This window comes from Anser brachyrhynchus (genome assembly GCF_964034855.1).
Source record: "Anser brachyrhynchus genome assembly, chromosome: 4".
In the NCBI taxonomy this organism is placed as follows: Eukaryota; Metazoa; Chordata; class Aves; order Anseriformes; family Anatidae; genus Anser; species Anser brachyrhynchus.
Genome location: NC_137698.1, coordinates 14489418 through 14511711, shown reverse-complemented (window position 1 = coordinate 14511711; position 22294 = coordinate 14489418). Strand labels below are relative to the sequence as shown.

At 61.1% G+C, this 22294-nt stretch overlaps 1 protein-coding gene across 1 annotated transcript; it reads right to left on the bottom strand.

Annotated features, from left to right (window-relative positions):
- Positions 1 to 1384: 1384 nt before the first annotated feature.
- On the bottom strand, positions 1385 to 18118 carry LOC308194714 (maestro heat-like repeat-containing protein family member 2B; the record flags this gene model as incomplete). The annotated part of the gene is made up of 37 exons (XM_080590915.1): positions 1385 to 1447; positions 1619 to 1741; positions 1846 to 2001; positions 2380 to 2562; positions 2871 to 3017; positions 3149 to 3260; positions 3435 to 3572; positions 4011 to 4207; positions 4413 to 4554; positions 4807 to 4961; positions 5574 to 5726; positions 5990 to 6111; positions 6723 to 6990; positions 7356 to 7451; positions 7545 to 7644; positions 8120 to 8199; positions 8472 to 8594; positions 8793 to 8948; positions 9369 to 9476; positions 9657 to 10154; positions 10278 to 10330; positions 11023 to 11161; positions 11421 to 11461; positions 11664 to 11817; positions 12000 to 12092; positions 12360 to 12479; positions 12703 to 12776; positions 13038 to 13151; positions 13261 to 13330; positions 13622 to 13714; positions 14004 to 14147; positions 14454 to 14608; positions 14945 to 15043; positions 15365 to 15533; positions 16034 to 16156; positions 17533 to 17610; positions 18101 to 18118. 37 exons carry the CDS (start codon positions 18116 to 18118, stop codon positions 1385 to 1387), a joined length of 4857 nt encoding a protein of 1618 aa, XP_080447041.1.
- Between the last annotated feature and the right edge of the window lie 4176 nt (positions 18119 to 22294).

The following is a 22294-nucleotide window of genomic DNA, read 5'->3' as shown; positions in this document are numbered from 1 at the left end:
TCCATTTCTGAGCCCCCAGGCTGGACAGATGAGCCTGGCTGGGCCCACAAAACACAGCAGGTGGTCTCCCTTTTCAAGCCGCCCACAGCTGCCCAACGAGCCTCCTATAAAGGCTGGAAACCACAGGACTGCCTGCATTGCTGAGCCTGAAAACCAGCCAAACAAGGCTCATTTTGAGCCCCCCAAAGACAGATGATGACTCCATCTTCACATAGGGCCCCAAAGCTAGTGCACAAAGACTGGCGTTGAGCCCCAACGTGCAACATTTCACCTCTGTTTTCGTGCCCCAGCCCAGTTTCCCCAGCTGTGATCCCAGCCGCCATCAGCAGCCCCCCCGTTTTGCTTTCTTTCTGCCCCAGGCCGTGTTTGTGTAGTCCGTAGGTTAGTGCCCGCGCCAACAAGCACACAGAGTCAGAATCCACATGAAGGTTGTTTAATTAAATAATTAATTATATAACTCTGCAGAGTCGGGTGCTTGGCGATCTTTCTCAAAGCAAGCACACCTCTGACTCGAATCACCGTAATTTATACACAGCAAACTTGTGAAAACTCTCTCTTTGGTTACTTTTGATTGGCTGTCATAGCTCACCTAACTTATCTCTACTGAGTGTGCTCATTACAAAGGAACAGTGGTGGAGGGGAGGACACCAAATCCCACATCAGCATACATTAGCATTTTGATGGGCGTGATTTTTAATATGTTAATGACCCTTATTGAGCAAAAGGTAACTATAGTTGGAAAACCAGTCTGGAGCTGGTTTTCTCCTTCTTCTTTTTAACCTTTTATCCCTTATCTTCCTTGCTTCTGCTAGCTCAAGGCTACCTGTCTCTTTCCTTCAGCTAAAAGACTACACAAGCTGCAGGCCTCCCAATTTTCTTCAAGGTTTTCTTGTTTTTTCCCAGCTTTGGGACTACATTTGGACATGGATGGGGGGATCGGAGCACTGGTGCTTTGGCCCTGACCCTCCCCATCCCACCAGTGCTGAGAGGTTTGCAGGCAGCGCTGCCTGGCCCCAGCTCCCACCAATGCCACCCTGGGAAGGACCCAGTCCACAGCCGCTGTGCTCTCTGGATTTTTATTCTGTGGGTGCTCAGGCCTCTGCAAGCTCGGGGACGTCTTCTGTGTGCCCCGAGAGATCTTCTGCATGCTCTGGGATGTCTTCAGCATGCTTTGGGCTGCCTTCTTTGTGCTCCGGGCTGGCTTCTGTAGCGTGGGGAAGAAGAGGCAGTGTCAAGATACGGCCCCTGGCCGTGCCCTCCTGGGCACCGTAGGGAAGGCGGCTGGGGCAGCGCTTGGCGGCCCCTGGGCCGCCCCGGTGGGAGCGGAGCAGAGAGCTCCGTCCCGGCTCTCACCAAGGACGTGGAGAGTGGCATCTGTGGACCGCTACTCCAGTGGTGGCTTCTGCTGGCGCTTGAGTGTCTTCAGCAGCTCGGGAGCATGTGTCTCCTGGGGGAGAGCAGGGAGGTGTGAATTCTGCTTGGGCCGGAGAGGCCTCGCTGCCGAGCCCTCAGACTCCCGGGGAGCATGTGGCGGGACGGACGGACGCGTCACGCCATGCTCCCCGCTCGGTGCCGGGCCCCGTGGCCCCAGCGTCACCCCGGGACAGGGCTCACTCACCAGGTAAGAGCAGACCTCGCTCTGCAGCTGTGCTCCACTGCGCCCGATGGCATTCTTGACGACTACCTGCAGCCCCTTTGGCTCGACGAAAGGAGCGCAGACATAGAGGGCTGTCCTGCAAACCTGGAAAAGAGCATTGTGCTCGGTCGTTCCTTCTCCCTTGCCAGGGAGGCAGCTCCTCAGGGAGCCTTTCTGTGGGTTGGCAAATAAGCTCAGGGGGTTCTTACGCTGGATACTGCACAGCTGGGGTCCTGGAGGTGCAGGAAGAGGCTTCCCAATATCTGCTCCACTTCTCCGCTGAAGAACGTGGTGAGATTGTCCTTGGCGCCAGCAGCCAGGGCCGTGTAGAGACTGAAGGCCGCAAAACGAAGGTCCTCTTGCTCCTGCAACCCAGAAAGCCATCTGTGAGCTGGGTCACGAAGGCATCGTCTCCCAGCCTCTCTGCAACAACGAAGCATCAGGGACTGACAACTGAGGGCGAGCGAGCACAGCGCTGTTGGCAGTGGCGCTTTGGAAACCAGCTCCAGAACGAGGTCACCTCATCCCGGCCCCTTCCCTGCCATGTGGAAGGTCCCTTCCTCGTCCCACCCCTAAGAAATGGCACCTGAGTGCCGGGGCGCTCGGTGCGTCCCACCCGCAGGAGAGAGAGAGAGAGGGGCCACGGCAGCTGGTTGCCTGGAGGAGCACCTCCACGCAGCACGGGCAGGCCCCTGCCCACCCCACGCCCCTCGGACAAGTGGGAGAAAAGTAGGTTCACTCACGGCATCAAGGAACTTCCTGGTGGAGCGGGCGATGCGTCTGAAGGCCCCGCCCAAGCCCTTCGCCGTCTGCTTTGCAAATATTTCTGCCAGGGCCAACATGCTCTCCACAGCCACCTCTGGATGGTCCACGTTCCTCATTTCACGCTCCAGTGCTGCCACGATGCTCCTCTTGTGCTTTTGAACCTGCAACGCCAAAGATGCGCACAAGCTGCTCGCGGCTCCTGCCTGCAATGCCCACCCTTTCTCCCCACGTCTGTTCGGCAAGGGGGTGCGGCTGCGGCACAACCCCGTGACGAACGGCACTCGCACGGTTCCCCGCTGCCACCGTGCTGAGCTTGGAGAGCAGCCTGGCCGTTGGGAAGCCCCCATCTGCCCGTGCTGCTCTGCCCCAGGCTCCCGAACTGCCCCGCGGCTCTGCTTGGCTCTCACTCAGCCTCTGCCCGGCTCTCTGCTGGGGGGCTGCAGCCAGAGCAGAGGAAAGTGCGCCTCACCTTCTTGGGCAAGCCACTGACAGCACTGCCCAGGCCTCTCGCTGCCATGTGCTGCACAGCACAGCTCGGATGCTGCAGCTTCTCCAGGAAGAGCCGTACCAGGGGCTTCAGGAGATCCTTCCCCTCAGCTGGCGGGTCCTTCATCAGCTACAAGACAGCCAAAGGTCTGTTAGTGCTGGCATGGGACCTCGGCTGGTCTCTTCCATAAAGAGACACCCCAAGCAGCAGTTTCTTCCGAAAAGCCCTCTGAGCCCGCCCCGCCCCACGCGCCGCCTCACCTCAGCGAAGAAAGCCAGCGCCGTGACCTGCAGGTTTGGCAAGGGGGAGTGCAGCCACGGCAGGAAGGTCTGTATGAGCGCACGCGAGACGAGCCGGGCACGGAGCAGCACACTGCACACAGAGCACAAGCAGGTGACGTGGTCAGGTGGGAAGGCCATGGGCCGCGGCCCGAAACGTCCCCTGCTGCGACGCAGGCGCTGCCCTGCCTCCCAGGAGAGCTCCCCAGGCACACGGGAAGGGTCCTGCGGCTGCTTCCCGGGGCACAGCCACCCGCTGGGCTCTCACCTGGTCAGCAGCTGCACGCTGTTGCAGTGCCACTGAGGCAAGTCCAGGGATGGCCACACTCCGTGACTGAAGAGCACCTGCTGCCACCTCTCGTCCAGGCATCTTCTCAGCACTTGCTCCAGAGCATCACAGTAGAGTCTGGCGAAAGAAAACCCACAGAAATCTCACATCGTGGCACCAGAGGGGAAGTTTTGTCTTGGCTCTGCCGAAACACCCCGGTCCCAGCGCCCCGGGCTGCCCCACTCCTGGGGTCTCCCCTGTCCCGAGAGCTGCCAGCCCTGCGCAGGGTTTGACGCCCGGTCTCTCCTGGATCGGTCCAGGGAGAGGAAGGACACGCTGTAATCGGGGACGCAGAGGAGACAGGCCGAGAGCAGCCGTCGGTCCCGTCCCGTCTGGGAACAGATCCTTCTCCAGCAGAGGACAGAAGTCAAACGAGCCCCGGCGACCCGTTTCCACACCTGGGAGACAGGGCAGGCTTGGGAAACAGGGCAGCCCTTTGGCTCCCTCAGCACCACGAACAAACGTGCCTGGCTGGGGAACTGAAGCCCCCCGTTCCCCGCCCCTGCTGCTCCTTACCCGCACAACAGCTCCTCTTGTCCCGTGTCCTTGAAGAGGAGGAGTCCTCTTGGAGGACTCAGAGGGGGAAACAGCAACTCTACCCCCAGTTCGTTGCTGACCCACTGCAGGAGGACTGGAAGGAGGTGAGGAAGCAGGTCCCGGACTGCCTCCGCGGTCAGCAGAGCAGACACCACCTCAGAGATCGCACAGAGGAGCTGCAGGGAAATGTGACCCACAAGAACCTGTTAAACACCGCCTTTCCCACCAGCCCGCTGGTGCCCCTGTCCCCCTGGGGGACTCTTCCTGCCGGCAGGTCTCACACCTGGGACAGCCTCGGATGACCCCCAACTCCCTCACCCTGATGAGCTAAGTTAGAAAGCAGGTGGGAAGCTGCAGAAATGCTTCTGCCGACGAACATACCTTGAGACGATGCGGCTCTTGATCAGCATCGTTGCACAAAGGTCTGCTTTTAGGTGCCTTGTCCAGCCTCTCTGCTAAGTGCCTCAGGACCTGAGGCCCGAGGTCGCTGCTGCCCAGGCTCCTCCAGAGCTGCACCATGTCTCTGCAAGCAACCAGACGTTCACCCGTGAGCCCCGTCCTCTGGCAGCCCTGGTGCCCTCCCCAGAGGCCAAACGCTCTCCTCGCCAGCAGCGGGCATACGATGCCTGCTTCCCCAGAGGCACGAGCGCACGATCTCGCAGAGCCCAGGCTTCTGGGGGAGGAATGGGACCTGCTGCTTCCCTGGATCTGCCTTCCGCAGGCAAGCCTGGGGTTGCTGTTTGGCCACAGCGGGGCAAGGGGGGAGCGCACATACCTCTCTGAGGGCAGTTCTGTCTGGAGGAGGCTGTCCACCACAGGCTGGGGGTGGAAGCCGGCCAGGAGACGGGCTGCCTTGAAGAGCAGGTCCCTGAGGGTGCCCTGCTGCATGGTGTACATGGCCTTCCACAGGATGTTCGCGACTTCAGGCACCTGCAAGGCAAGGGGCGAGATGGCACACCTCAGCGTATCCTTTGCCTGTGCAGGACCCCAGCACGGTCACTCGGCGCCTGAGCAACGCCTGCCGCCTTGGCACGCTGACAAGCCCTCGTCCCTGAGCCCTGCCTCACGGCTGGGGGCGCGTGTGCTCTCGGCGCTGACGCACACCAACGTGCACACGCGCACACCCCCCTCCGTCGCTGCGTGTGCCTGGGGCCGGCGGTGGCAGCAGCTGAGCGATTTGAGCACACCGAAGGCCTGGGCACATTTTATGCCCAACAGCCTGGATAATCGCCGGCGCACGGCTGCAGCGATGGGAGATCGCAACCCAGCAGGCTCCGACACCTTGCAGGCAGTGGGGAGGAACGGGAAGGTTGGTGTGTCCCAGCGGTAACTGCCTCGCCCGGGGCAAGGACCTGCGCCGACGGGAGACTTGAGAGTGCAGTGCCTGAGTCCTCGTCAGAGGACCGCACAGAGCAGAACGTGTCAGGCAGCAGCGGTCCCCTCAGCTCCGCGCTCGGGCTGCATTTCTTCAGCCCACACGAGGTGCAGCACAACAGCCAACAGAGAGAAGTCAAGGCCGAGGGTTACAAGGGTCTCCCTTACCTCTGGACGTATTTCCTTTCCGCACGCTTCCAGGAATCCGATCATCCAGTCGCCAGCTGCCTGTGCACGCTCCTCGTTAGCGCATTCGAAGGTCTTCATGATGGCGTCCATGAAGCTCCTGGCCTGTCCCTGGGGGAAGTACTGGCAAACCCCCTGGAGAGACGGGAGAGACACTGTCACAGCTCTGCTCCGGCTCTTTAGAACAGAAAGGAAACTCCAGGGGCCTCTGAGCTCAGCAGCTCGCTGGTCACTGAGAGGGCACTCAGGGCACACTCCTCTGTGCATACGCTGCTTTTTTGTACTTCCTGCAGCGGAGGGGTTTAGAACCATCTCCTCTCGTCTTGTTTCCCTGCGTGCGAAATGCACCTCCTGACAAATGCACTGGGGCCCCCACCTCACTCTCTGGAGCCAGTTACCTTCGCTATTTTGGCAGGGTCCTCACACAGAGACCCGTCCTCCGTGCTCTTCAGCCTCTCACACAGCTCCTTGCAGTCAGGCACTTGGAGCACCGCTCTCCTGGTCTTCGTCATGCCACATGCTGTGAGAGAAGGGAGTCCTGGTTAGGGGAACTGAATCTCTGGCGCCAGACATGGATAGAGGAGGCTGGGGAGCAAAGGCCAGGGCCCTCCCAACCCTCCCGTGGCAGGATGCCACCAGCCCGGCTCCGTGGCTGACACATCCCGGGCCGCACAGAGCCCTCCTTCCCCTGGAGCTGTTTTGGGGCTGTGGGGTCCCAGCAGCCGCAGGCCTCTGCTCCCAGCTGCTGCGTCCCCAGGTCCTGCACCGGGCACCAGCGTCTCTGGGAGGGAGCAAACCTCCCCGCAAATTCCTCAGCGCAGACGCTGCTCACTGAGGAGGGGGCAGGAGCTCGCTTCCAACCGATTTCTTAGTGGGAACGGTGATTGTGCAGGGCCACAGAGCGCCCCGTCCACTCCCCTCATTCGTCGCGACAGTGTTTCTTGACTGGCTGGGAAGGGACGTAAACAAAAGCCCTCGCTGGGCAAGGAAGGAAGAGAAGATGGGGCTGATGGGGGCCAGGAAGAACCCGCTTTCCTCACCTTGGATCCGGAGGAGGCAGCTGAGGCAGGCCCCTGCCCTCTGCCGGGACGTGGCCTGGGAGTCGCTCAGCAGAGGCCCCAGCACGCCGACCAAGGAGCCAAACTGCGAGCAGGTGCGTTCCCTCTGCGGGGGCGAGAGGCAGGAGGAAGCTCGCAGGCAGCCCAGTGCCTGCTCGCCTCCCCAGGCCATGGCCAGGCGTCGGGGCCGTGGCCAGCAGGGAGAGGGGACGGGGCACGCGGGGCTCCCTACTCACCGAACACTTGAAGAGCTCTTCGTAAGTGCCCAGCAGCTGGGCGCAGACCTGCAGGGCCCTCTCTCGCTCCCATGCTTTCGTTGACGTGAGGTGGCGCAGCAAGATCTGGGGTGGAGCACATGCGTCTCGTGACGGGTGTCCTTCTCTCCCCAGCACCCCTCTCTGCCTCCCTCCTCTTCTGGCCCCTTCCCGCAGGGCCTGCCCTGCGGCTCCGCGTGGCCCCAGCCCCGCCGAGCACCGGCACTGCCACCCCCCTGCCCCGCTCGCTCCACGCACCCCTGCCCTCACCCAGGAGCCGTTTCCCCACCGGCATCTCCCTGTGCCAGCCTGGCACTTGGGAGCCTGGCTCTTGGCTTTGCCTCCCGCAGGGCCCGTTCCTTTGCCTGCCCTGGCACTGCGGCAGGGAACGGATCCTCCTCTGGGCATCCCCTAAGGCCCCAACTCTGCCCCACTGCCTCATGGATACTCACGGAGACCACGTCCGCGAAGGCGCTGGAGGTCCCTTCTGCTTTGAGAAGGGCTGACACAAGCTGGCCCAGAGCTTCCTCACACGATGCCTGCAGAGACTGAAAACGGGAAAGGAGGAGTGAGGCTGAGCACCGCGGCAGCTGCCAGGGCACAGGGAGCGCTGAGGTGTGCAGGGAAGGGCTGGCAGGTACCTGCAGCTCTGTCTCCTCAGGAGGGCACGACAGGACTCTCCAGCAGCACACAGCCACCTGGGAGCACCTGTTCTCCCAGTCCATGCAAGGCTTCAGCGTGCTGGATGGAGAAAAGAAGGAGAGAACAGTGAGGGGGTTTACCAGCAATCTCCAGAGTGGCCCAAACGCCGACTGGGTTTGAGCCCCAGACCCGGCCCCCCCAGCCCGTGCTGGTGAGCTCCAGCTCCGGCAGTTCCTGGCAGCTCCCTGGCAGCGGCCAAGCACTCACCCCCAGGGGCAAGGAGACCCCCCCCAGGTGCCCGTTCCTTGCCCTTCCCGTCCCCTGGAGAGCCAGGGCCTTTCTGCCGGCACAGCGCTCATGGCTCGCCCACCATGACAGCCCAGCCCCGTCTCTGTGGATGCGGCCCCCCAGCCCCAACAGCCCCCCGGCCTTCGGAAGTCACCCAGGACGGGGCACGCCGTCCCGGCCCAGAGCCGCACAGCTCCCTGCCCCGTACTCGAGACCACTGGGGCTGCACCAGCCGGCTGGGCTGGGACGCACAGCGAGCCCCCACAGCCTGGGGCACAGACCTCACCTCAGCTGCTCCAGGAGCTGAAGCATCTTGAGATGCACTTGGGACACAGGGGTGTCGCAGGCATCCTCCTCCATCAAGTCCTGCAAGTCCCAGAGAGACGCACTCAGGGCGGGCAGTGGCACGGAGAGCCTGCCCACCCGCCCCAGGAGCCGGCTCTGCTGACAGGCCTGCGCCCGCACCAGCCCCTTCATCCCCACGGCCACCACAGAGCCACCGTGCTCCCCAGCCACCGAGTGCCAGCTCCCCAGGGCCCAGAAGCTGGGGACAAGGCTTCGGGAGCTCAGGAGCTGGTGGGTGGCCGGGGGAGACCATCGCACCTCCCCTGCGGGCAGCCCCGGCTCCAGGCACTCACCAGCAGGATCTCTAGCACCTCCGGCTTCTTGCAGAGCCTGAAGCTGTGCTTGGTGTCCGCAGCCTGGATGGCACAGGTGACCTCCTTGATGCCGTTCAGCAGGGCGAGCTTGTGCTGCAGTTCCTGAGACCCGAGAGAGAAAAACACCAGTTGAACTGCTTGAAGAGCTGGGAGAGGAACACGGGCGAGGGGTTCTTAGGGGCTGGGGTTGGTCCTGGACATTCAGGACAAACCACTCAGGGGACGTTCAGAAAGAGACCGTCCACCTCGGCACGTGGGGGCCCCCAGCCCTCCCTGCCCCTCTGTGCCCCACGCTCCTACCTTTCTGCAGGCATGGAAGAGCTCCAGGATGTTGGCCAGGATGTCTTCCTCCACGCAGGCCAGCAGTTCTGACTTGGGCGCGTGCAGTGCAACCTTGCCATAGGTAAGCATGGCTGCAGCCCAAGCGGCCTGAGCTCTCTGGTGTCCCTTCTGCGCCTGTGTTGAGTAAGATGCCCCGAGATGTCAGTCCGCTGGCCCTGCTGTGCCCCAGGACTCGACGAATTTGTGGGGCTGGGGAGCGGGGCTGTAAGGGGCTGTGTGGCTCAGCTGTGCAGGGCCGTGGAAAACCATCCGAAGGAGTTTGTCCCATTCCTGCCCTGAGGTGAGCAGCCTGTGCCCGGCAGGGGCGTACTGGCCATGAAAGGCTTGCCCATGGCCCCCAGGTGAGGGGCAGAGCCAGCAAGAGCTCACAGGGCTCCAGCTCCTGGCCCTCAGCTTTCTGGAGGGGGCAGTGCGTCTTAGGTAGCTCTTACGGGAGGGGTAAATGCAATGTGGCTGCCACGACTCGGCCACCACTGTTCAGGAAGTGAGAACAGGGCAAGAGAAGGCCGAACACTAAAACCCTGCACCCATTACCTTTCGACGTCTGTCGAATGCGATGAGCCACTGGGTGAACTTGCGCATTGCATCCAGGGCCAGGTAGAAGTGGCGCTCAGCAGCATAGGAGACCACTGAAGCTATTCCCTGCAGTGATGGAGAAATGGGAGTGAGCTCTGGCACACGCTGGCCAGTCCTGGCCAGCTACGACGGCAAGGCAGGACATTGCCCGAGGGAAACAGCAGCTACAAGGAAATGAAAAAGGTCCGGAGCAGGGCTGGGACGAGGGGACACCGGGCAGAGCAGGGGCAGGAGAGGAAACCTCACCTGTCTGTCACATGGGCTGGTGGCATCTGTTTCTTTTAAGTATTTCAGCAGCTGCCCTTGGACGTGGGTGAGCTGCCGACAAGAGGCCAGCACCGTGCCGAGAGCCTGGTACAGGAAGTTCTGAAAGAGAAGAGACCGAGACCGAGACGTGGTAACGGCGCGGCTTGTCAGGACAGGGCCTGGCCGCGACAGGCCCCAACAGCCCAGGGAGCAGCCGCGGCGCCCGGCTGTAGCCGACCCTGGGCAGCACGGAGGGAAGCATCTTTGGGGCGAGGGCAGGGGGAGCGGTGACGACAGCCCGCACGGGGAACGCGCTCCTTCAGCCCCAGCCCCGGAGCTGGGTGCCCCGGGGCTGTGCTGCCAGGAGGGTGCAGGCAGGGCGCAAACCTTGTCCTCGGCGCTGCTGGAGGGGTTGCTCAGCTGCTGGCTCAGCTCCCGGCTCAGGCACACGACCCATGGCTGGTCCACCAGCATCTCCTCCACCGACTCCGTCAGGAACTGGGGGGGAACACGACAGGAGGCAAATGTTGTCTCGCCCTTTGCCCGGGCCTTTCACGTTCACGTGCCCCAGGAGCTGTCGGGGCACAACTGCCCACAGCCTCACCCCCAGGGATGCTGTACCTTAAGCAGATAGCACTGCCACTCTTCAGAGTCCAGGAAGCCCTCTGTTTTTTCTGGAAAGCAAGAGGAAGCAAAATGCCTCGCTGTCACTTAAGCCAGCACCGGAGAAGAAAGAGTTCAGTGCTCTCCTTCCCTGGGAGCCAAAAACCCCAGAAGTCCCGGGCTTGAAAGGGCCTAAAATTGCCTGCACCAAAGCTCTTGCCAGGCTGCAGACCCCGGCTGGATCCCAGGGACATTGGCCAGAGCCACCGACTCAAGCCGGGGAAGGAAAGACTGACTGGGGCCGATCGCCGCTGCCCGACTGTGATCCCCGCACTACTCGAGCACCGTGCCCCAGCGTGCACAGCCGCACACATTTTCTCCTGACAGACCCAACACTTGCAGCCCATTTAGGGCCTCCTCCCAGGCTACTGCGCTGCCCAGCGTGGGACCGAGCTGCCCAGAACGGCTGCTGCAGACCTGCCCCAGGCACTCGGCCTTCCAGAGCCAGGGGCGCTGGTCCCACCCCTGTCCCAAGCACCGTCCCAGCAGGGGCAGGGGGACACTGCCCAGACCTGCCCTCCACGGGGACATCGATGGCCCCGTCCACCCCTGGGACGAGCTGATCCCAGCAGATCGCTGCCCCCAGCCTCCACGCTGGCTGCCTGGAAGGGGGACGGCAGCGGTTCCCCTACGCCATGCTGGGAGGCTGTTTTCCTGCCCCCTCCAGCTCTCCTGAGCCCGGCCCTCCACACTGGCACCTTACCTTCAAGGTACTGCAGCATGCGGGGGATGCGGATGGGCCACAGTCCCCTCAGGGAGCTGTGGATCCTGCTCTGCAGGGCCTGCAGCAGCTGTAGGGCAGCAACCGCGCATTCTCTGCACTGATCACAAGCCGCCACCACCTAGACGAGGACAGAGAGAGACGGGGTCACTCCTTCCACCAGGGACGCGGCTTCTCCCACGAGGGAGCTCGACTCTGCCTCGGCGCCTCCCCCCACGTGCTTCCAGCCCCAGGGAGGGAGCGGGATCCCCAGCTCGTGGGCTTGGGCACGCTGGGACGCGCTGCCTCCTCCTCGGGGCTGCCAGCAAAAGCATCCCTGCCCCAGCATCTCCCCCTGCCCCTGGCCAGAAAAGCTCTTGCCCCGGGGCCCCGCTACTCACCAACAGCCGAACCAGTAGGGCCTGTGGCGTGGGCTTCTTGGCTGCAAGGAGGAAAAAAGGCAGGGTGAGCCCCTGAGCACCTCTGCACCCAGCCCCTCGCACCTTCGACGCCCCGACGCGGGGCTGAAAGTACCCATGCAGCTGCAGAGCTGGCCTGGGGGCTGCCAGGGTGCAGGGAGGCATGCACCAGGCAGGCCCCTGGCCGAGCCCGGCACAGGTTGCTGGGGCACCTTCTGGTCCCACCTTGCTCCTGGACGTCAGCAGGCTTCTCGGTGTCCTCTTGCCCTTCCGTTTGCTTCTGCCTCTCGATCAGGGCTTGGAGACAACGCAACAGCGGGACCAGCATGCCGCAGTACTGGGCCGGCACCACGTACTGCAGGAGCCGTGGCCACAAGAGCTGCAGAGGAGGAGGAGGAAGTTTGGCACATCAGCATTCCCATCTCGGCTCAGAGGTGAAAAGGATGGCTTGCGCATCCCTTGGAGCCCATTAGGGTCGAGCTCCGGGGGGGCAGGCGAGGGCTGGCAAAAACACCCTGAAGGTGAAAAGTGGCTGCAGCAGCAGGGAGCAGGACCACTTACTTCGGTCATCCCTTCCACAGAGAGATCCAGAGACTCCAGGATACCTATGCACTGGGCCTGAAGGTCTCTTTCCTCTTGGACGTCTTCTACCGCCTGCAAGACAGCGTTGGGAAACCCCCCATTACTCTCAGCTCCCACCTCAGGAGGCTCTGTGGAGGATGAGGACAGCCAGGCCCCACTCAGGGGCCACGTCCCAGCCCCAAGGAAGTGCTGGGCAGCTTGGGAGCAGCGAGCGCTGCACAGGGCTGTCAGGCACACGAGGTTCTGCGGGGCCCAGGCGATGCTGCGAGTGCCACTGAGGGAGCTCTCGGCACAGCCTGGGCACGGGACCGAGCCGCGGGTGTCCCGCTCTGTCCTTACCAGTCTGTCCGAGGCCCGCCTGAACTCGACAAAGATGTGCGCCACCACATCCCATGCCAAGCAGCTCGGGATGCTGACGCTGAGCAGATCCTTGATGAAACCCAGGAGCGCTCTCCTCAACTGCCAAGGAGACAGGGTGGTTACGGTCTGCCCCGCCAGCAGCCAAAGGGAAGCCACCTTTGCCTGGGGGCAGCCCTCGCAGCCCGTGGAGAGGCAACGAGTGCACAGGAGAAGCCTTCGCTGCCAGGGGTCGGGGCTAGGCTTTGTACAGCACAACAACCTGCCCGCTCTGGGGGCTTTCTCTGCCCCACTGGTCTCGCTGTTCCTTCCTAAATGAGCTCACCTGGGTGCCGGACTCAGTGAACAAGGGCTGCACGGCCTCTACAATTAGGGGCAGCTTCTCTCTCACTGCAGGTTCTGCAAGAGACACAGAGAGGTATGCGTTCAGGCAGGGCTCAGATGGCAGAAGGGATCCCTCGAAGCTCCCAGGCTTTTCACAGACGAGCGGGACAGCACAGCAGGGCTGGGCTCTGACTGCAGGGGAAGCACTGGCGTCCCAGAAGGACTTTGTTTCTGCCGCTACTACTGCGTTACAGGGCCTGAAAGCTCTGACAGCAGATAGCTTCAGCCCCCTGACTGCCCCAGCCCTGGCTGGCGGCCCTGGCCTGTGGTACTGACCGTCAGAGCGGGCCACAGCTCCCAGCAGAGTCAGCGCTGTCCCGCGGGAGCCCTGGTTCTCGCTGCTCAGCTGGGACAGCAGGAACGTGACCGTCTCCTCCGGGTAGATTCGAGCTGTGGGCCAGAAACCACATTTTGCATGAATAGTCAGCAAAACCCCATGGCTGAGGTTCACAAGGAAGTTGGGAGAACACGACAGGCATCGTCCCATTCCCTCCCTTACCTTGAAGCACAATGCACTGCCTCAGTTCTTCTTTATGGCCTGCACTGTGCTGCCTGGTCTCGTCCCCAAGCTGTGGGAGAAAGGTCCATTTTAGAGAAAGATCGCAGGCAGAGCAGCGATCAGAGGCTGCCTTTTGGGTCCCGGCACTCCAGAGTCCTCCTGCCAGGTGGCTGAGAGGGAAGTGCTGAAGGAACTGAGCTGCCCCTCGGGCCTGCACAAAACAGCCAGGATCAGGGTGCTCACAGCCTCGAGGCACCTCCAGGAAGGTCCTGGTGGAAGGACGCCCTGCCCTGCCCTGCCCCTCTGTGGCAATCCGGCCTGCAGGACCTGGGCCAGCAGCACAGGCACGGGCTCCCTTTACCTCGTGGTGCACAGCAGCAGCGATGGCACGGAGCTTGTCCTTGGGGGCGACAGCGTGAAGTTCCTCCAAGGTCTTCAGGAAATAATGGAGGCTCTACAAGAGAAGGGAGAGGACGAGTGGGTTAAAGCCACTGAAGCCACGTGGGAAGGAAGAAACCCAGCACGCCTGTGGCATGGGGAACCCCTAACCCCAGCTCCCAGGGAGAACCCCAAAGCTCCTGCCCAGGGCTTCCTGCTCACCTGGGTTGTTCTCTTCCTGCCCGAGCAGCCCAGGAAGCCTCACAGCTCCCCTGCTGCCCCCCTGCCTTCTCGGAGGGCTCCCCGACACCTCGTGGCACTCACACGCACACCACAGCCGCACCAGACCCCGCGCAACGCCTCACCTCTGTCACCCGGGAAGTATCTTGGACCTCCTGGTACTGCTGCAGGAGCCAGACGACCTGCTTCCACACCCGGTCCTGGTGCTGCGCATCATGGAGGACGACAGCCATCATAGCAGTCACTGCTCCGAAGATGGCCTGCTTGTCCTGCAGAGGGAAGAGACGAGATGCTCTGAGGGCTGTCTAGCACTCGGCGTCCCCCAGCACATGCCTGCCTTTGCACAGAGAGGGCTTTCCCTTTCCCTTCTGCCCCACAGAAGGGCTCTCTCCAGAGGACAGCAAGCATTCCCCTGCCAAAGGGCCCTGGGGCCCAAGCACTTGCCAGCTGGGAGCCCCCAGCCCCGGGCACGGCGTCAGCCCGCCCGCTCCCTCCCCTCACCCCTCTGCTCCCACCCAGGGGGCACGGGCAGCCCCAGCCAGGCACAGCCCCGCTGCTGCCCCAGCAGCGCTCACCTCCTCCTTCTTATGGCGGCCCAGCCAGTTTACCACAGCGTGGCAGAACAGGGAGTACACCTGCTCGCAGAGCTGCTTCTCCCCGATGCGAGGGAAGGGGCACTGCTCCCAGGCGTTGAAGTAAGCGTTGATCGCCCTCGACCACTGCTCCAGCACTGCACCAGAAGGAAGGAGCTCGTCAAAGTCTGCAACAGGCAGCGTGCCTGGCTCCCTCACCCACGCCTGCGTGGAGCAGTCCCTGGCTCACCAGGCGTCGGCTTGGGACTGCCAAGTGCTGCGCTCCCGGCATCTGAACTAAAATACGGTGCCCCTTCTCCCCTTCTGCACACCGCACCTCCTCCTCCTCCTCTTCCTCGCAGGCCTCTTCCCCTCCAGCACTTACCATTGCAGCCCCCGCCCTGCCCTTCCCAAAGTTTGCCCCCCAGCGCAGGACCACGCCGCAATCCGAGCGAGGCACCAAGGGCCTGCCCGGCCCCTTCCCCTCTACTCACCACTGCAGATGGTGCACAGGATCCGGCTGCTCTCCACTTGTCTCAGCATGGCGTGCAGAGCAAGGAGCGTCATTTCGACGAAGGGGATGCACCGCAGGGCTGCAGAGAGAGGACAGGCAGAGGGACAGAGGGAGCCACGGTCAGCCAGAGCCAGAGCAGCACCGCGGGCAGGAGGGCTGGGGCTGCCGGGCTGGGGGACGTGTCAGAGGGACAGGGGAGGTCGCTGCGGGTTCAGTCCCCAGCAGCTTCCACCCTTGCAGCACTGGCATTGGGGTGGTGGGGCGGAAATCCCAGCTCCAGGCGAGGAGGTGCCACAACCCCACAGCCCTCCGGCCCAAAACAGCGTTCAGGGAGGGGCAGGGTCCCTGCTCCTGGCCGTCATGGACCATAACCCAGAGCACGAGGCCAAAGGGGCCATACCATAGCTGCTGGCCAGTTTGCTCAAGGTGGTGAGCACAAACTCCTGGCATGCTCCTCCCCTCATGGTCTTCAGGTGGCCCTGGAGCTCGGACATCACAAATCCGAAGTGAGAACGAGCCAGAGCCACCAGGACGTCACCAGCAGCTGCTGTCACATTGTTCATTGCACCCTGAAAAAGAGCCACAGGTGAAATGCTGCCCAGGAGAAAGGCTGAGGCACCAGGTCAGGCCCTGCTGGCCAGTGAGGACCACGGGGCTTCAGCTCATCGTTTTGCTGTCAGAGCCACTGGCGAGACGACCGCGTCTCCCCCACAGAACACCCCCGGGACAGCTGTGCCCGAGCTGGGACGCGTCCCCAGAGCCTCTGCGTTAAGCAGGAGTCGCGCGAGGCAGGAACTGGGGGACTGCACGGCCCAACTCCGGCCCTGGGAGGTGGCGCACACGTCGCCTGGCGTGGAGGAGCTCACCACGCTCTGCACAGTCTGGAGCAGGGCTGGATACGGCCTTTCCCCTAGCGGGATGCGCTCCCTGGGAGAGGGAGCAGCCACAGGGGCACTGGGGAAGTCCCCAGGCCTGAATCCCAGTGAACCATCTGTGCGCCACTCCATGTCACACCCACAGCTGGGGAGAGGCAGGCTGCTCCGTTCGCCCTTCTAGAGAACAAGCTCACCTGGGCTGCCTTCATGTCTCCAGACACCTCTGCGAGCACTCGGTTCACAACGCCGCTCTGCAGACGGGTATCATCTCCTTGCAAGACATGCTGGAGGCGGCGGTAAGTCTCTGCTCGGTCACCCTAGGGAGAGACCACGACACCACTTGCTTTGCCCTTATTCCCGGGCAGCTGCGAGCTGCTGCCCCTCACTCTAGAGTGAGAGCCCACAAGCAGCACCACCGCGTCCTGTCCCAGCTTGTGTCCAGCTACACAAAGGAGCCGAGGGAGCAGCAGCCCTGGGAACCGACCAAGCACCAGGCACCAGCCTGGGACCATGGTACAGGGCCAGGACAAGGATGGATGCTTGGGCAGCTCCAGGCTGAGCTGCTGCGGGAAAAGAGGCAGCGCAGCAGCGTCAGCCCAGCGTGACCGCAGGATCAGCCTTTGGGGACCGGGCACCAGCAGCAGGACAGAGGGGCCATCAGGCAAGACCCCTCGGTGGCACCCAGGGTGGAGGGGAGCCCTCAACCCCCCACGGCACAGCGGGATGTCCGCAGCTCACCTCTCTGTCTTGCAGCTTCTTTAACAAGGAATTCACGACGGTGGCAGAGATGGCAACAGTCTCAGACCCTGTCTCTCTGCCACCGTCCTCATGACGTGTAGGTCCAGTCCTGACCCCTACACAAGCAAAGGAAGCTGGAAGGAAACAACCAAACAGTTTGCGTCAGCTTGGCTGGCTGTGGGGATTCGCACCAGGTTGGGGCAGGCATCCTCCCAGCCTGGAGAGGAATCCTCCCCAGCACCAACAGCACAGGCTGGGGTCCCCATCTCTGGTCGTGCTGGGAACTCATAGGGATGCAGCCCCCGGCCTCCCCCTGCCCCTCACCAAAAAATCTTCTCAGCCTCCCCATCCCACAGGATCACCCCAGAATCTCTCTCCAGGTCCTCCTCCTGTGGCCGCCGAGAAGCAATGGGCCACCTGCGCTCACCGCAGCAGCTATGAGGCACCCAGCCATTGTGACCTCCCTGAGGGCTGCCATGGATACGGGGACACATCACAGGGCAGGGCCGGAGGTGGCAGCACCCCCATGGCCCAAACCCACAGCATATCCCCACTCTCCATCGCTCCAGTTCGCTCCGGTCCTTGCGTGGTTTTCAGCAACGGCCTTCCGTGCGCTTCTCTGCCCAGCCCCGGTCCCATCTGGTTCCACTCTCCAGGGGCCCCAGGTCCCTGGAGAAGGGAGAGGACGAGTGGGTTAAAGCCACTGAAGCCACGTGGGAAGGAAGAAACCCAGCACGCCTGTGGCATGGGGAACCCCTAACCCCAGCTCCCAGGGAGAACCCCAAAGCTCCTGCCCAGGGCTTCCTGCTCACCTGGGTTGTTCTCTTCATGCCCGAGCAGCCCAGGAAGCCTCACAGCTCCCCTGCTGCCCCCCTGCCTTCTCGGAGGGCTCCCTGACACCTCGTGGCACTCACACGCACACCACAGCCGCACCAGACCCCGCGCAACGCCTCACCTCTGTCACCCGGGATGACACCAGGCACACGACCCATGGCTGGTCCACCAGCATCTCCTCCACCGACTCCGTCAGGAACTGGGGGGGAACACGACAGGAGGCAAATGTTGTCTCGCCCTTTGCCCGGGCCTTTCACGTTCACGTGCCCCAGGAGCTGTCGGGGCACAACTGCCCACAGCCTCACCCCCAGGGATGCTGTACCTTAAGCAGATAGCACTGCCACTCTTCAGAGTCCAGGGAGCCCTCTGTTTTTTCTGGAAAGCAAGAGGAAGCAAAATGCCTCGCTGTCACTTAAGCCAGCACCGGAGAAGAGTTCAGTGCTCTCCTTCCCTGGGAGCCAAAAACCCCAGAAGTCCCGGGCTTGAAAGGGCCTAAAATTGCCTGCACCAAAGCTCTTGCCAGGCTGCAGACCCGGGCTGGATCCCAGGGACATTGGCCAGAGCCACCGACTCAAGCCGGGGAAGGAAAGACTGATTGGGGCCGATCGCCGCTGCCCGACTGTGATCCCCGCACTACTCGAGCACCGTGCCCCAGCGTGCACAGCCGCACACATTTTCTCCTGACAGACCCAACACTTGCAGCCCATTTAGGGCCTCCTCCCAGGCTACTGCGCTGCCCAGCGTGGGACCGAGCTGCCCAGAACGGCTGCTGCAGACCTGCCCCAGGCACTCGGCCTTCCAGAGCCAGGGGCGCTGGTCCCACCCCTGTCCCAAGCACCGTCCCAGCAGGGGCAGGGGGACACTGCCCAGACCTGCCCTCCACGGGGCACATCGATGGCCCCCTGCAGTACAAGCACAAAAAAGCAATTTCTGCTGTTGGAGACTCCATGGGCTTGGTTTGCAGATGTGTCTGAGGGAAAAAAATATATATATATATATATATATATATAAGAAAAGGAGGCAATTGGCATCTCCTGGACTTGCTTCACTAGATTACCAGGGGTGGTGGGAGGTGCACCACTAGACCTTCTGTTCACAAACAGAGAAGGACTGGTGGGAGATGTGGTGGTTGGGAGCTGTCTTGGGCAGAGTGACCACGAAACGGTAGAGTTCTCTATCCTTGGCGATGTCAGGAGTGGGATCAGTAAAACTGCTATCTTGGACTGTCGGAGGGCAGACTTTGAGCTGTTCAGGACACTGGTTGGCAGAGTCCCTTGGGAGGCAGTCCTGAAGGGCAGAGGAGTCCAGGAAGGCTGGGCACTCTTCAAGAAGGAAATCTTAAAGGCTCAGGAGCAGACCGTCCCCACGTGCCCAAAGACGAGCCAGCATGGAAGAAGACCGGCCTAGCTGAACAGAGAGCTCAGGAAGAAAAAGAGGGTTTATGGCCTTTGGAAAAGAGGGTGGGCCACTCAGGAGGATGATAAGGCTGTTGCGAGGCTGTGCATGGGCAAAATTAGAAAGGCCAAAGCTCATCTGGATCTCAATCTGGCTACTGTTTTTATAAATACGTGAACACAAAAAGGAGGACTAAGGAGAATCTCCATCCTCTACTGGATGCGGGGGGAAACCTAGTGACAAGAGACGAGGAGAAGGCTGAGGTGCTTAATGCCTTCTTTGCCTCAGTCTTTAGCGGCAAGGCCAGTTGTTCTCTTGGGTACCCAGCCCCCTGAGCCGGTGGAAGGGGATGGGGAGCAGAATGTGGCCCTCATAATCCACGAGGAAATGGTTGGCGACCTGCTACAGCACTTAGATGTATGGAAGTCAACGGGGCCAGAGAGGATCCACCCGAGGGTGCTGAGAGAACTAAGTGGTGGAAGTTCTGACCAAGCTGCTTTCCATCACTTATCAGCAGTCCTGGCTATCAGGGGAGGTCCCAGTCGACTGGCGGCTAGCAAATGTGATACCTATTTAGAAGAGGGGCCGGAGGGTGGACCTGGGAAACTATAGGCCTGTCAGTCTGACTTCGGTGCCAGGGAAGCTCATGGAGCAGATTATCTTGAGTGTTATCACGCGGCACTTGCAGGGCAACGAGGCGATCAGGCCCAGTCAGCATGGGTTTATGAAAGGCAGGTCCTGCTTGACGAACCTGATCTCCTTCTATGAAGAAGTGACGCGCTTAGTGGACGAGGGAAAGGCTGTGGAAGTGGTCTACCTTGACTTCAGTAAGGCTTTTGACACCATTTCCTACAGTATTCTCCTCAAGAAACTGGCTGCTCATGGCTTGGACTGGCGTACGCTTTGTTGGGTTAAAAACTGGCTGGATTGCTGGACCCAAAGAGTCGTGCTGAATGCAGTTAAATCCAGTTGGACGCCAGTCACTAGTGGAGTCCCCCAGGGCTGAGTACTAGGGCCAGTTCCCTTCAATATCTTTATCAATGATCTGGATGAGGGGATTGAGTGCACCCTCAGTAAGTTTGCAGGCGACACCAAGTTGGGTGCATGTGTTGATCTGCTCGAGGGTAGGAAGGCTCTGCAGGAGGATCTGAATAGGCTGAACCGATGGGCTGAGGCCAACCGTATGAAGTTCAACAAGGCCAAGTGCTGGGTCCTGCATTTGGGGCACAACAACCCCAAGCAGTGCTACAGGCTGGGAGATGAGAGCCTGGAACTGCCTGGCAGGGAAGGACCTGGCAGTATTGGTTGATAGTTGGTTGGATATAAGCCAGCAGTGTGCTCAGGTGGCCAAGAAGGCCAACAGCATCCTGGCTTGTATCAGAAACGGCGCGGCCAGCAGGACTAGGGAAGTGATTGTCCCCCTGTACTCGGCTTGGTGAGGCCACACCTGGAGTGCTGTGTTCAGGTTTGGGCCCCTCACTACAAGACGGACATCGAGGTGCTCGAGCGTGTCCAGAGAAGGGCAATGAAGCTGGTGAGGGGTGTGGAGAACAAGTCTTACGAGGAGCGGCTGAGGGAGCCGGAGTTGTTTAGCCTGGAGAAGAGGAGGCTCAAGGGCGACCTTATCGCTCTCTACAGATACCTTAAAGGAGGCTGTAGCGAGGTGGGGATTGCTCTGTTCTCCAAAAGGCCCAGTGACAGGACGAGGGGGAATGGGCTAAAGTTGCGCCAGGGGTGGTTTGGGTTGGATAGTAGGAAAAACTTCTTTACTGAAAGGGTTGGTAGGCATTGGAATGGGCTGCCCAGGGAAGTGGTTGAGTCACCATCCCTGGAGGTCTTTAAAAGACGTTTAGATGTGGAGCTTAGTGATATGGTTTAGTGGAGGACTGGTTCGTGTTAGGTCAGAGGTTGGACTAGGTGATCTTGGAGGTCTCTTCCAACCTAGATGATTCTGTGACTGTGTGATTAAATTTTGCTTGCTTTGACAAGCCAACGGAACTAACTGCTGAGCCACCTGTGCTATCTATCACTGGGCTGGCAGCACTCAGACCACGGGGAACCTCAACTTTGGGTGTCAGACTCGTTTCTTCTGGTGAAGAATGGCAAAGCTGAGGCAGAAACGGCCATCTAACAGCCCTAACGACCACATAACGACTGTAACGGCCACCTAACAGCCATGGAACGGTCTCCTCAGCAAGGGCGCTGAGGGGCTGCCTCACGCCCGCCAGGCGGCGCTGTGGTAACGGCAGCCGCGCGGCGAGGCCCGGCCCCTGTGCCCGGTTCCCGGCCCCAATTCCCGGCCCCTGTTCCTGGTTCCCGGCCCCTGTTCCCGGTTCCCGGCCCCAATTCCCGGCCCCTGTTCCCGGTTCCCGGCCCCTGTTCCCGGTTCCCGGCCCCAATTCCCGGCCCCTGTTCCCGGTTCCCGGCCCCTGTTCCCGGTTCCCGGCCCCCTCCAGTCGCGTTGGAGCCAGCCCGGGCGTAGGCAGGGCTGTAAATGCGTCTCTGTCACGACGGTCGGTCTTCATCTTCGTGCTGTGCTCACATGTTGTGTGAACGCTGACCGGCTGTGTTGTGCGTGTAATTACCTGTCTGCAGGTAATTACAGCCGGTGCTTGTCCCAAAAGCCTGGGCAACTCGATCGCTGTTCTAACTGAAATGTTAATGCCAGACGCCCTATAGTTGTGCACTGTATACATAGTAACTAATACAGTCTGGCCTGGCTGAGGGCTTGGCCCCAAAGCAGCCGGTGGGTTCAGTTTCTGAGCCTGAGTACACTGGCACTGGGCTCGATTCCGAGATCCCAAAACGTGCTGCTTACTCTCCATTTCTGAGCCCCCAGGCTGGACAGATGAGCCTGGCTGGGCCCACAAAACACAGCAGGTGGTCTCCCTTTTCAAGCCGCCCACAGCTGCCCAACGAGCCTCCTATAAAGGCTGGAAACCACAGGACTGCCTGCATTGCTGAGCCTGAAAACCAGCCAAACAAGGCTCATTTTGAGCCCCCCAAAGACAGATGATGACTCCATCTTCACATAGGGCCCCAAAGCTAGTGCACAAAGACTGGCGTTGAGCCCCAACGTGCAACATTTCACCTCTGTTTTCGTGCCCCAGCCCAGTTTCCCCAGCTGTGATCCCAGCCGCCATCAGCAGCCCCCCCGTTTTGCTTTCTTTCTGCCCCAGGCCGTGTTTGTGTAGTCCGTAGGTTAGTGCCCGCGCCAACAAGCACACAGAGTCAGAATCCACATGAAGGTCGTTTAATTAAATAATTAATTATATAACTCTGCAGAGTCGGGTGCTTGGCGATCTTTCTCAAAGCAAGCACACCTCTGACTCGAATCACCGTAATTTATACACAGCAAACTTGTGAAAACTCTCTCTTTGGTTACTTTTGATTGGCTGTCATAGCTCACCTAACTTATCTCTACTGAGTGTGCTCATTACAAAGGAACAGTGGTGGAGGGGAGGACACCAAATCCCACATCAGCATAC